A 12,904-nucleotide genomic window follows, 5' to 3' on the forward strand; every position below is an offset into this window, starting at 1 on the left:
CATTCTACATGTGTTGGACAGCAGCTTAATTATCAATTTGAACAGTCGAACCTGAAATGGCGTGCGAATCTTTACATGTAAGCATCACCTACGGGTTGGTTTAATCAAATGAACTTCAAATAGCACTACTTGTGGTCGAAGCCATATCCTTGTGATCAACATAATATCCTTGAAAAGGAAAAACAGGCTTTGTTGATATCAAGCAGGAAATACTTACTGATTTACAATTCGTATGATAAAGTATAAGATAAACCTTTCATTTTATCATTCTTCTGCATTGCATATTTCATAGTGCTGGTTACAAATTTACAATATCTTTTCTTGCAGAACAAATATCAAGAATCTGTCGGAAAGCTGAGAAACAACTTCAAATACACTGCAGATAGTCCACGCATGAGGCAAGCCAAGGAGGCAATGGCCATTCTGGATGAGGTTTGTGCGGTTGGGGAGAGGGTGCAGAGTACATAAGGCTAATTGATTTCAGCGATGACTAACGTATGATCCAAGGATGAAATGCGGCCCCAGTGATTGAATCATGGAAGCCTAAAGAGCACTGTTCATCTCTTTCTGATGTGAATTATTTGAGCTTTGAGGCCATCGAGATTTTTTTTTTTGGTCTTATGAATTAAGTTGCCTCAAATAATTAGCGGCAAACGCCACTAGCCTTTGTCATCTTTGTGGGTTATATTTATGTCCTAACTGACTCGATTCATTGTTTTGTGGTTTTCTTCAACTGCTGCACAGAGGAAGCCAAGGGTAATTTTAAGGTAAAAAATCTCTGGTTAAAAAGAATGAAATTTCCTCACCACAGCAGAAAAGTTGCACGTTTCCTTAATGCTGTTCATTCAGTTTTGGTGTAACACGTTTGAAAGATCTTTGCCTTTCATGAATAAACTGTCGTGCTGAAATTATGATTGATATCCCTCCATTTCTGCATATCCATATCTGTCTAAAAGACTCTGATATGCCTCTCTCATGTACCTGTCTCCACTACCATCCCTGGCAGCATGTTTCAGGCACCTGGCACTTTCTGTGTAAGAAAAAAGTGCTCCACACATCTCCTATAAATTTTGCTGTTCTCACCATGAAGCTGTGCCCTCTAGTCTTTGACCATCCCTGGCATCGCGTTCCAGGCACCCACAACTCTCTGTGTAAGAAAAGCTTGCTCTACACATCTTTAAATGATGCTCGTCTTACCTTAAAGCTGCGCCCTCTAATCTTTAACATTTCCCCTTGGGGAAAAAGGTGCCGACAATCTATCCTATCTCTGCCTCTCATAATTTTATAAACTTCTGTCAGATCTCCTTTCATGGCCTGATGTTCCAGAGAAATCAATCCACAGTTGTTCAACCTCTCTATACCCTCTAATCCAGGCAGCATTCCGGTAAACCTCTACTGCACATCTTCAACTTCTCCACATCCTTCCTATAATGGGGCAACCGGAAATGCACACAATACTCCGAACACACCCTTACCAAAGTCCTCTAAAGCTGCAAACCATGCCCTAGATTCCCTTAATATCTGAAAAATATTCATTCGTTTCTTGAATACTCCCAGCGACCTCTGCAGCCCCTGGGATAGAGAATTCCAAACATTCACTAATTTTTCCTCATTTCGGTCCTGATTGGCTGACCCCTGTTTTTTTTAGGACTGTGGCTACTAATTGTGGTATAGGGTATTATTAAATCAGCATCTCCCCTGTCAAGCCCTTTTAAATTGCCTTTGGGCATCAGAGTGGCGCAGCAGTAGAGTTGCTGCCAGAGACCCGGGTTCGATCCCGACTACGGGTACTGTCTGTGCGGAGTGTGTACATTCTCCCTGTGACTGCGTGGGTTTTCTCCAAGTGCTCCGGTTTCCTCCCACACTCCAAAGACGTGCAGGTTAATTGGCTTCTGTAAATTGCCCCTCGTGTGTAGGAAATAGAACTGGTGAATGGGTGATAAATGGTCGGTGTGGACTCAATGGACCGAAGGTCCCGTTTCCACGCTGTATCGTTAAACTAAAATAATTGTACATTCCAATGTCATCACCTCTCATTGTGCCCAAGTCCAAGATGATCTCAGAAACCTTCTAGTAAAAGGTTCAGGCTGACTAAGCAGCAGGTACTTCTTGCATTTGGTTACTGGCCCTGCATTGTTAGTGGGCATTTTGTAGCCCAACCTTTTTGCTGATGGAATGACAGATTTCTAGGTAGTTTCATTTACATTATTTAACATAACATCATCATTTGATTGCATACGCATCTTTTTGACAGAAAACATACAAGTCTGACGCTACGCTAAGACTGAGACAAGGATGCAATGAACTTATGCGTCCTGATATGCTGACGGCCCTATACAACACTGTCTCAGGAAGCCAGGTAAAACTGCCCAGTGTTTTCCACTAGCTTGCTTGCTCTTTATCATTGGTTGGTCTCAAACTGATACATTGATGTTTCAGTTATTTACTTTTGATTAATAATTTAACATTCGTTTAATTAGTTAAGAAATCTTTTGTTGGAAAAATATTGAAAATAAGCAACTGTAATTTTCAGTTACAAAACTGAAATAATTAAAAAAGACTTCCCTAATAATCAAAGTACTTTCCAAATAATCTTGATATCTTTTAACTCCTCTTAGTTTACAAGGATAGGATGGGTTTAGAGGGATATGGACCAAACGCAGGCAGGTGGGACTAGTTGGCCGGTGAGGGCAGGTTGGGCCATAAGGCCTGTTTCCACACTGTATTACTCTATCATTCTATGACTCTAACCATGGTATGATCCAACAATTCTTTACAAATATTGTCTGCGTGTGTTTTTAAAAATTATTTCCAATTCCCTTCAATCTTTTATCAATGGATCAGATTTTGTTGGGTTATGGCATCTTGGCACAACTAGTTAATTATATATTCTGCTGTGTGTTTAGGTTTAAAACAAAAGTTCTCCAGTGTTGTAGAAAGTCCAAGCTAATAATGAGATTTGCAATGCAAAGGGATCTTGCAGATAGCAGGTCAGGGACCAAATCTCCTTAAGGTAATATTAGAATTGAGAAAGAAATAGGGTAATGATAGATTAAAAACACAATAAGTTCAGTATCAAACCAAGCACAAAGGTGAAAGTACAACGAATAGATTAGAGAGGGACACAAGAAAACAAGACAAATAAGAATAAGAAGTGAAATTGCATTTTGTTTAAATAATTCACAATATGAAGTAATAAAACCCCATACTTGTAATTCATAGCTTATGTGAAAGACAGGCCAATTAGTAATGATTAACAATTAGCATCCTAAATTTTCTGTGCTGAGTTTTAAAGAGAATTCAAGCAGCAATTTTAACAAAAATCCCTGGGAGGTTAAGAACAAGATGCTTTCTTCATTTAGCCAAGGAAAGAACAGAGCAAGTCAGGCTACTTCATTATTCAAAGATTATCACATCCATACCACAACTTTCTTGCCTCTTTCCTCATTAATAAACCAAAGCATTGTCTGGCAAAATCTGGTCCATTGCCTTTGAGGTCATTGTTCTTCTACATTAACTCTGTGCTCCCATCCATGCAGTGGAACTATAAGAAGGAATATGAAAAGACGAAAGACAAACACACATCCATTTTGGACACTCCCAGCAACATCCGAACGAGGAATGCGACAAATTTCATCAGTGATGTGAGTTGTTTTGAATGCAATAAATATGGCTCTTGCATGCTGAAATAATCATTACTTAAATAAAGACAGAAAACAAGAAGCAGAAAATAGCTTTCCAGCTGCAAGTATTCTACGTACAGAGTTATAGATTGCTTTTATTTAATTGCAGAGGCAAAGTAGTATTGCTCATAGCTGCAGTTAGTTTAGCTTAGTTTATTGTCACATGTACCGAGGTACAATGAAAAACCTTTGTTGCACGCTATCCAGTCAGCAGAAAGACAATACACGATTACAATTGAGCCATTTATAGTGTATCGATACATGATAAGGGAACACGTTTAGTGCAAGGCATCAACGTCCGATCAAGGATAATCCGAGGGGCACCAATGAGCTAGGTAGTAGTTCAGCACTGCTAACCCTTACACTGTCTCTATTCCCAATATTATCATAGCTTCTTCTGCAGTTGGCAGAAGTCATGCTTGTTGTTAAAGTAACAGTTAATATTGTGGGGCCAAACCATTTTATCACCAATACATAAATATATATTTTTCATTTTTATTACCAATGAAATTATATTTTCAACTTTGTCTACTTTGCATGATTTTAATTCATTGTTTAAATGTCTGCAAATTAATTAGAAGGAAAAACACTTTGGAGATTCACAATTAAACGAATGTATTATTTTCCACAATGGGAAAAATATTGATAACACTTCACTGAATTTCTACAGGATAGAACAAAGGAGGAGGTATAATCACTTAATTGTAGTAAGGCTTACTGTAATCCAGATAGAGAAGTTGTATACTCAAAATAATTTAATTTTAAATCTCACCATTTCTTTTTGCATTTACAGATAAAATATAAACTGGAGCACAACCAGAATAAATCCAAGGGGTATACTTCTATCCATGATACACCAATGCTGCTGCACATGCAGAAGGTGAAGGACAGAAGCAGTGTTGTAAGTATCTGCCACACTTAGTCACTGGTTGTATTTATTTTGTGTCTGCAGATTAAATGATACCCTGTGAGTTGTAGATTTATGCAGCTCTGACGTTTGCTCCCCTCAAACAGCATCTCCTTCTTAATCTTCCAATTACTATTGAGAAACGACTGGGTTTGCACCTTAATTGGCCAATAAACTCACCACAGAACGTTAATTAAATAATATGGTGCACACTGATCACCTCCTTTTACTACGCTCGTTAGAACTGCAGAATAATTATCTCGTTGCAAATCTTTTTTGCATTCAGTAAATAATGATCCAAGCCTGGCGAGAATGGGACTCAAAAGTCTTTCACATCTTAATTTGCTGCTTCGAGCCACAAGGTATCCATGACCCTGATCAGTGAGTTTTCAGGAATTACAGTACATATTAAATTTTGAATCTCTAAACAACAAATGACTCCTTGCAATAAAGAGACTTCACAGACAATCAGCAGGAGTGTTTAGCTGGTGTTCATTAAAATGGATCATTAAATTGAATTCACATATACAACTTATAAATTTTTATCCCTAACTCTGTGATGAGTTTAATGGGCAATTAAGATGCAAATCTTGCAATTTCTCAGGCACAATGAGAAATTAAAAGATTTTTTTTTCCGTGGAAGCAAAGGCAGCATAAATCTACCAGACTTTTTCACTCGTGGCACATCACTTAATCTACTAACAGCGCTGTCTGATAATCAGTAATGGTGTCTATTGTGAACACGATGTTAGTTTTCCAGGAGGATTTAGCCAAATATATTTTGCTGTATGAAGTGTTTAAAATTCAGAATGATTTTCTGTGATAGGTCAGCCCATTACACTATACCTTATACAGTAGATTAAAGTTGAGTTTCACTTCAACAAGCTATCCTGAATATGGAAGGTATTTTTCAAGAAATTGCCTGTTAATGCTGCTTTGCTAGTTAATGACTTCTGCAATGATTCAATGATTTCATGACACTTTATTGTCTGTCACATGTACCTGGGTACAGTGAATTGCTTTGTTTTGCATACAACCTGGTAAAACCATTCAACAGACCCCACCTATGCAGTACACAAGAATCGCCATGTTTTTGGTGTTACAAGTTACAAAAATCTGCAGAACAGTCCTGTCTTCTGCTTGCCATTGGGTCCCCCCTTCATTTTCAGCAGCCCCCCCCCCCCCCCCCCCCCCCCGCCAGGCAGTTCTCGGCGGCCCTCCTCACGCTCGGTGGCATTTGTGGCCCTCCTTGCTCTCTCTCTCTCAATGGTCCACCTTGCTCACAACAGTCCACCTCGCTCTCGATGGTTCCCCTCACTCTTGGCGGCCCCCCTTCGCTCTCGGCGTTTGTTCGCAGGTCCTGTCGACGCCCGTTCCTTCGGGGCCGAGTTAGGAGTCTGCAGTGGGCGAGCCGGGCCTACCTCTGTCCTCGGTGAGTAAGTCCTCAGTCTGCAGCGGGCCTGCTGGTGGGCTTGGCTCAGACCGCCAGGATACTCCCAGTGCGTAGCTCACCAGGATACAAGTAGATCAAATTCAGTATCTCAGGCAGTAGGCAGATCATATTCTTCAGAATAATAGGGGGGGGGGGGGAAGTGAATATCATTCCCTTCATTTGCACATTCACTGCAGGATGAGCATTTATTGACCATCCCAACATAAGCTCCCTCCTATCCCTTCATTCACCTTGTGCAGCGTACTCTTCTGTTGTTATCTGTGTTTATCTAACTTTTCTTGAATTATTTACACTCTTGGTTTGGCAGGGATAATTTATCAACTTCTGTTACTTTTTTGGGAGAATCTACAAAAGGGGGTATCAACGTTCATTGTTTTAGAAAGTGCAACTAAATCAGAGTTGTTAATGTTAACAATTGTAGACTGGTTCAGGTTTTACCTTGAAGATAGACACAAAATGCTGGAGTAACTGAGCGGGACAGGAATGGTATTATATGGTACTTTATCTGTCACATGTACCGAGGAACACTAAAATTCATTTTTGTATACAATTCAGTACAAGTATCACTATGCATAAGCACTTCTGGAGAGAAGGAATGGGTGACTTTGCGGGTCGAGACTCTTCAGACCTGAAGAAGTCTGAAAAAGGGTCAGCTGAGTTCCTTCAGCATTTTGTGTCTATCTTCGGTGTAAACCAGCATCTGCAGTTCCTTCCTACACATCGAGTTTCACCTTCATTATTTTTTTAATAAAATTGGCAACTTTCTTTCTTATAACCATGTTTCCTTTTGCCTGTATTCCATTTGTACTTTAAAGTGCAGAGTACTTTTTACCTCCTTTGCACAATTGACTGGGCATCCCAAAAACCTGCGAGATTGGCCAGAGGTCTATATCAGCATCTTGAAAGTAACAAACAGATTCTCAAAGCAGAATGAATGACTTTGGTTGACATTTATTGCCGACATTGTATTTTATTTAATATAATTTTCTAGCTCGGCCTTCAGGGGTATTTTATTAGGAGTTTTTTTTTATTACAGTGAAAAAGTCAAGACCTATTTGTAGTGAATAATTGAAACTTCAGCCTTTGTAGGAATGTACATGTGAATTGCAGCAAGCACCAATGTTTGCTTGTTTGCCAGCTATCTACTTGAGGTGAATCCTTGGTAGACACAGTGGCATAGAGTGGTGCAGCTGCAAAATCCTGTCCTCAGGTGCTGTCTGTGTAGAGTTTATACAATCTCCCTGTGACCAGGTGGGTTCCAGGTTTTGATTTTTTTTTAGATTTAGAGATACAGCGCGGAAACAGGCCCTTCAGCCCACCGAGCCCGCGCCGCCCAGCGATCCCCGCGCATTAACACTATCCTACACACACTAGGGACCATTTTTACATTTTACCCAGTCAATTAACCTACATACCTGTACATCTTTGGAGTGTGGGAAGAAACCAAAGATCTCGGAGAAAACCCACGCAGGTCACGGGGAGAACGTACAAATTCCGTACAGACGACGCCCGTAGTCAGGATCGAACCTGAATCTCCGGCGCTGCATTCGCTGTAAGGCAGCAACTCTACTACTGCGCCGCCCATATCCCAAAGACGTGCGGGTTTGCAGATTAATTTGCCTCTGTAAAACAAGAAATTGCACCCAAAAAGTGTAAAGAGCAGATATGTAAGAGGGATAACGTAGAGCTGGTGTGACCAGGTGATCAATGGTTGCCGTGGGCTCCATGGGACAAAAGGACTGTTTCCATTCTATACCTCGAAAATAAGCAAAAGGACTCTTCAAAACATGACATTAGAATTCTTGCGATTAACATAATTTTACATATTTTTCTTTCTGCACAGATGAAATATAGAGAATTATATGAAAAGAACAAATCTCAAATCAACATTGGTGCTGATGCCTTTGAGATAAAGGCTGCCAAGAGTGCATACAAGAACACGACTAATGTAGGTGTCATTAACGTTTTCTGACCTAAAAGAAAAAAAAGATTTCCGTTTATATTGAGTCTTCCACAATCGTAAACATCCGAAAGCTCTTTCTAGCCAAAGATGTACTTTTGAAATAAAGTCAGTGTAGCATCACAGGGTGAAGCAGAGGAATCGTGATGGAGCAGGGCTGAGTGCAGGACTTAGTGCTGCTGCCTCACGGCACCAGGGACCTGGCTTTGATCCTCTAATGTTGTCCCACTGGGGTTTGCATGACCGCTTAGATTGGTGCTGAGTTCTGCTGTTTCTTACCACATCCCAAAGATGTGTTGATAAGTGAATCCGTCAGTATAAATCACCACCAGTGCGGGTAAGTGGCCAAACAGAGGAGACGAGGAAGAAGTGTGAAAAATAGCAAGCTGCACGGTGGCAGGGAAATAAGAGGGGAAATCAGATAAATACAATTTCCCTTCTGGGTCTAAATGAACCCAGTGGGCTGAATTGGGATTCCTTCCCAGTCATTATAAGTATAAGAAACAATATCAATGTAGCATATCCCTTGAATGAAACCATAATTGCCTTTACATCAGCAGAGACTGCAAAGATGCTTACGTTTTCTGGACATCCTTTGCTTTTGGAGAGAACAAATATTGGATTTTTAGAGTACTTAAACAAAGCTATGTGCCTTGGCAAGAAATCAATATCAATGTTACATTGTCTGGGTTAAAAAAAACTAACAAAACATGATATTTTGGGGGTGGATGTTAGGCAAAGATCTGAAGGGAATCCATGTAATGGAGAGTTAAGTCAGGCATGGTGTGCCCAACCCTGACTGTCTCTGAAGACCAGTATCCTACATGCAGCCTTTACCACCCTTCCATTACCTGTGCAGAAATGTTGAGGGATCTATGGGCTTCTAACCCAAGGTCTCTTTGTTTCTCACTATATCCTAGGGCCCCCTACCTTTCACTACTTATCATAACCTATAGTACATACCTATACCTATATGTATGTTCTATCCATATTAGACCTTCCACAATGCATTACCTTGCAGTTATCAGAAATAAAGTCTATCTGCTTTGCTCTACCCAATTCACCAGCCTAATGAATATTGTTTTCTATCTTGTACTATCCTGCTAACTATCAACAACAACACTAAATTGCATGTCATCTGCAAACTTACTAATCATACCCCCTACTTTCACATCCAGGTTGTTCATCTACAGTATATGACAAACGTTAAGAGTCTCCACTTCAACTCCTGTGTTACATCATTGTTACAGGTTTCCTTACCATAAGCAATCCTCAGTCATCACCCTCTGCCTTCTATTACCAAGCCAACCCTGGATCAACATGCCTTGATTCCATGAGCTCTAATTTTTGGACCACCATGTTAACAATGATCTTCCTGATGTCTATGCAGATATCTCGAAACAATGAAACCATAAATATTCAAAGATATATATAAACATTCAATACTATATAAATTACAGGCCAGAGGTGGGGAGAGAGTCAAATTCATTGCCAGTGAACAGTGAACAAGGGGATCTTATCAAAACGTATAAGATTATTAAGGGGTTGGACACATTAGAGGCAGGAAACATGTTCCCAATGTTGGGGGAGTCCAGAACAAGGGGCCACAGTTTAAGAATAAGGGGTAGGCCATTTAGAACTGAGATGAGGAAAAACATTTTCAGTCAGAGAGTTGTGAATCTGTGGAATTCTCTGCCTCAGAAGGCAGTGGAGACCAATTCTCTGAATGCATTCAAGAGAGCTAGATAGAGCTCTTAAGGATAGCGGAGTCAGGGGGTATGGGGAGAAGGCAGGAACGGGGTACTGATTGAGAATGATCATCCATGATCACATTGAATGGCGGTGCTGGCTCGAAGGGCCGAATGGCCTCCTCCTGCACCTATTGTCTATTGTCTATAAGTATCTGGATTACATTGGATGCCAGATTGGAGCACATAATGGAATTACAAGGGATGGGGGAGGATCCATGGTTGGGTCAGAGGTAAATAGGTCAGGAGAGATGTTAGGGAGAGGATCAGCTCTCCAGTAATGTTGGGGAACGGAGAACATTGATCAGCAGTCAGGGTTAGGATCATTGTTAGGCGAGGGTGCAGGTGTTGGAAATGTGTGGTCGACAGTCGGGAATATGGAAGCTTGCCTGAGCTGACCAGCGGTTTTTATTGTATCATGTGCTTGGGTATCCACTTATTTTCCTGGTTTGATCTGCAGCTTGATTATAAGAAGAAATATGAGGCTACCAAGGCAAAATGGATATGGACTATAGACAGACCGGACTTTGTGCAGGCATACAAGGCTTCACAGCAGCAGAGCGAGGTATGTGGAAGAACAAACAACTCCTGCATGGTGCTTTGCGCACATTAACAGACGATGTATAGGCAAGTCTTTTCAAAAATTCACATATTTCTTTCCTGGTGAGTTTGTCTCCTGATCCAGCTGAAAATGCTGGATAACAGAAGAGATTGAGCGAAAAAAATCTTAAGCGAATTATTTTGTTTGTTCCCATTATCTTGCAATAATACAATGTGGCTGCAGGTTTAATTTATCATAGGAATGTCAAAATAAAAACAGCAGTGCACAATACCAAGGATTTATGGCTGGCCGCACATTTTAAACATTTGAGTTCTTCCCAGTGGAAAACAACTGATGTAAAAAATCTATCAGAATAAAGCACTCACAAGAAATTTAGATCAAACTTTTCAGAGGCTCAAAGATGTGACAACATGTGCCTCAGGTGAAGTACTGAGTCACTTTGGCGGTATAACAATGTACAATAGTATCACTGCTGTCAACATCTATCTGCTAATTCAAACCGTTTATTGTTTGCGATAGGTGGACTACAAATATGACAGAGAAAATTTGAAGGGTTGCAAGATCTCTGTGCCTGTACTCGGGGACAAGAACATGATATTAGCTGTACAGAATACAGATCTGGCCAGTGGAGTAAGTGTTGATTTGCATATTTTGGCATGCATGACCTTTCACGGTTGCAATGGTTACAATGGTTCTTTATTTGTCACATGTACCGAGGTAGAGAGAAATTCATTTTTGTGTACAGTTCAGTACAGGTATCACTATATATAAGCACTTAGATAGATCTTATGTAGGCATTTCAGATACAGTATAAGTGTATAGCAGTAGTACACTGAGATAGTGTACAGAATCGCCAGACTTGGCGCCATTTTCAAGTCTCAGTTGTTGTACGTGCAGGGCTCTTGACCTGACCATGGAGGTCCGTTGCCTTGACAGCCTTGCAGGGAATGGAGGGATATGGATCATATGCAGACAGAGATTAGTTTCCACTGCGATATATGCAGATAGAGATTAGTTTCAACTGGGTATCATGTTCAGCACAGATAGTGTGGACTGAAGGGTCTGTTTCTGTGCCTTACTGTTCTATGTTCAAAGCAATTTGCTTTACACCTTCCAAGTAGAATAATATTTTGGCAAGATGGAGTCAAACAACATGGAACCAGGCCCTTTGGCCCAACTTGCCCATGCTGGCCAACATGCCCCAACTATGCTAGTCCCACCTGTCTGCATTTGGCCCGTATCCCTCTAAACCTAACCTATCCATGTACCTCTCCAAAAGTTTTTTGTAGTAGCTGCTGATAAGTGTTATTATTGCAAGTGTAAAAAAAGATAAGCTAACAATTTTATGAATTATTTACGTCAATATGTCGTACCAAAAGAAAGACCCCTTGATTTCAGTCATGGTACAGAGCAAGGGAAACATTCATGAGTTCTTAGCCCATTATCACCAAGGTTGCCAGAGCAAAGGAAAGATTTGAGAGCTGCAGGGAAAGAACAGGGGAACAGCATCAATTCATACTGGGCGCCCTTCTTTGCGGAACGATTCTGTAATTCTTTAAGTGCATTTTTAATTCCAATACATTAACTGTTTGCTGCCATTCTCAGGTGAAATACAGACATAAACATGAGAAGGAAAGAGGCATCTACCAACCAGTTCCAGACACACCTCAGATGCTCCACGCTAAATCTGTTTCTACCCTAATGTCCGAGGTACTGTGGTAGCTTCATACCATGTTTTCATGACCCCTGACGAGGCCGTGTGTGTTTTTAATTTGTCAACAGACCTACTTTGCTCATACTGTTGTGAAGAATATACTGTTTAAAAAAAACCAAAGGATTTATGCACAATATTATGTCCCGCTGTATGAATCCATATCACTGAATTCTGTGACCCCTGCATTTCAAATAACCCCTGCATTCCCCCTCTCTCCCCCCTTCCCCACCATAGTCACCCTACTAGTTCCATTGTTCATATCCTTGTATCCCTTTGTTATCCCCTCGTCCCAAGCCAACAATGGGCCATTATGGGCTCCACGCTTCCCAACCTGAAACTTCACCCATCCTTTTTCTCCAGAGATGCTACTCGCCCCGCTGAATTACTCCAGCACTTTATGTCCATCGTTGAATTTTCAGTTGTGCCGTTATATCACCACAGGTTTAGGTTTATTATTGATTCTGACTGTCATAGGTTCAAGTGCTATTCTTATATCTTCCTCTCAGAGAGCTAGAATTGTTAAATTCTGATAAAGTGGACACATCTATCTATTCCCATTTTTAGACTATTAATATGTTGAACTGTTGGCATCTGTTGAAGCCATTTAAATCATTCTCGCATTTTCAAAGAGGTTGCAAGCATCTTTGCAATACCTTTGCTTCAAGCATTTCTTACTTAATCATTTCTTCTTCCACTTTAGAAAAAATACAAAGAGGCTGTTAAGAAGAACATGCCTAATGCTGCTTACATGAAGCTACCTGAGACTCGCGGAACATCACATGTAAAAGAGGTGTCCAAGTTACTCAGTGGGGTGAGTGCTGAGCAAGTGAGAAGATTCAGCCATCAGTAATTTGTGGTCATGTTACATGACCTTAGC

General features: G+C 40.6%; 1 protein-coding gene across 1 annotated transcript in view; it reads left to right on the forward strand.

Moving 5' to 3' along the window:
- Positions 1-12,904, forward strand: part of neb (nebulin) — a 234,885-nt gene that overhangs the window by 163,453 nt on the left and 58,528 nt on the right. Inside the window, exons 113-121 of the mRNA XM_078404318.1 lie at positions 328-432; positions 2,255-2,359; positions 3,540-3,644; positions 4,477-4,584; positions 7,887-7,991; positions 10,212-10,316; positions 10,833-10,943; positions 11,919-12,023; positions 12,728-12,838. Coding sequence (XP_078260444.1) covers positions 328-432; positions 2,255-2,359; positions 3,540-3,644; positions 4,477-4,584; positions 7,887-7,991; positions 10,212-10,316; positions 10,833-10,943; positions 11,919-12,023; positions 12,728-12,838 — 960 coding nt within the window. The remainder of the gene's footprint in view (positions 1-327; positions 433-2,254; positions 2,360-3,539; positions 3,645-4,476; positions 4,585-7,886; positions 7,992-10,211; positions 10,317-10,832; positions 10,944-11,918; positions 12,024-12,727; positions 12,839-12,904) is intronic.

The sequence above is a fragment of the Rhinoraja longicauda genome, chromosome 8 (genome assembly GCF_053455715.1).
Source record: "Rhinoraja longicauda isolate Sanriku21f chromosome 8, sRhiLon1.1, whole genome shotgun sequence".
Taxonomy (NCBI): Eukaryota; Metazoa; Chordata; class Chondrichthyes; order Rajiformes; family Arhynchobatidae; genus Rhinoraja; species Rhinoraja longicauda.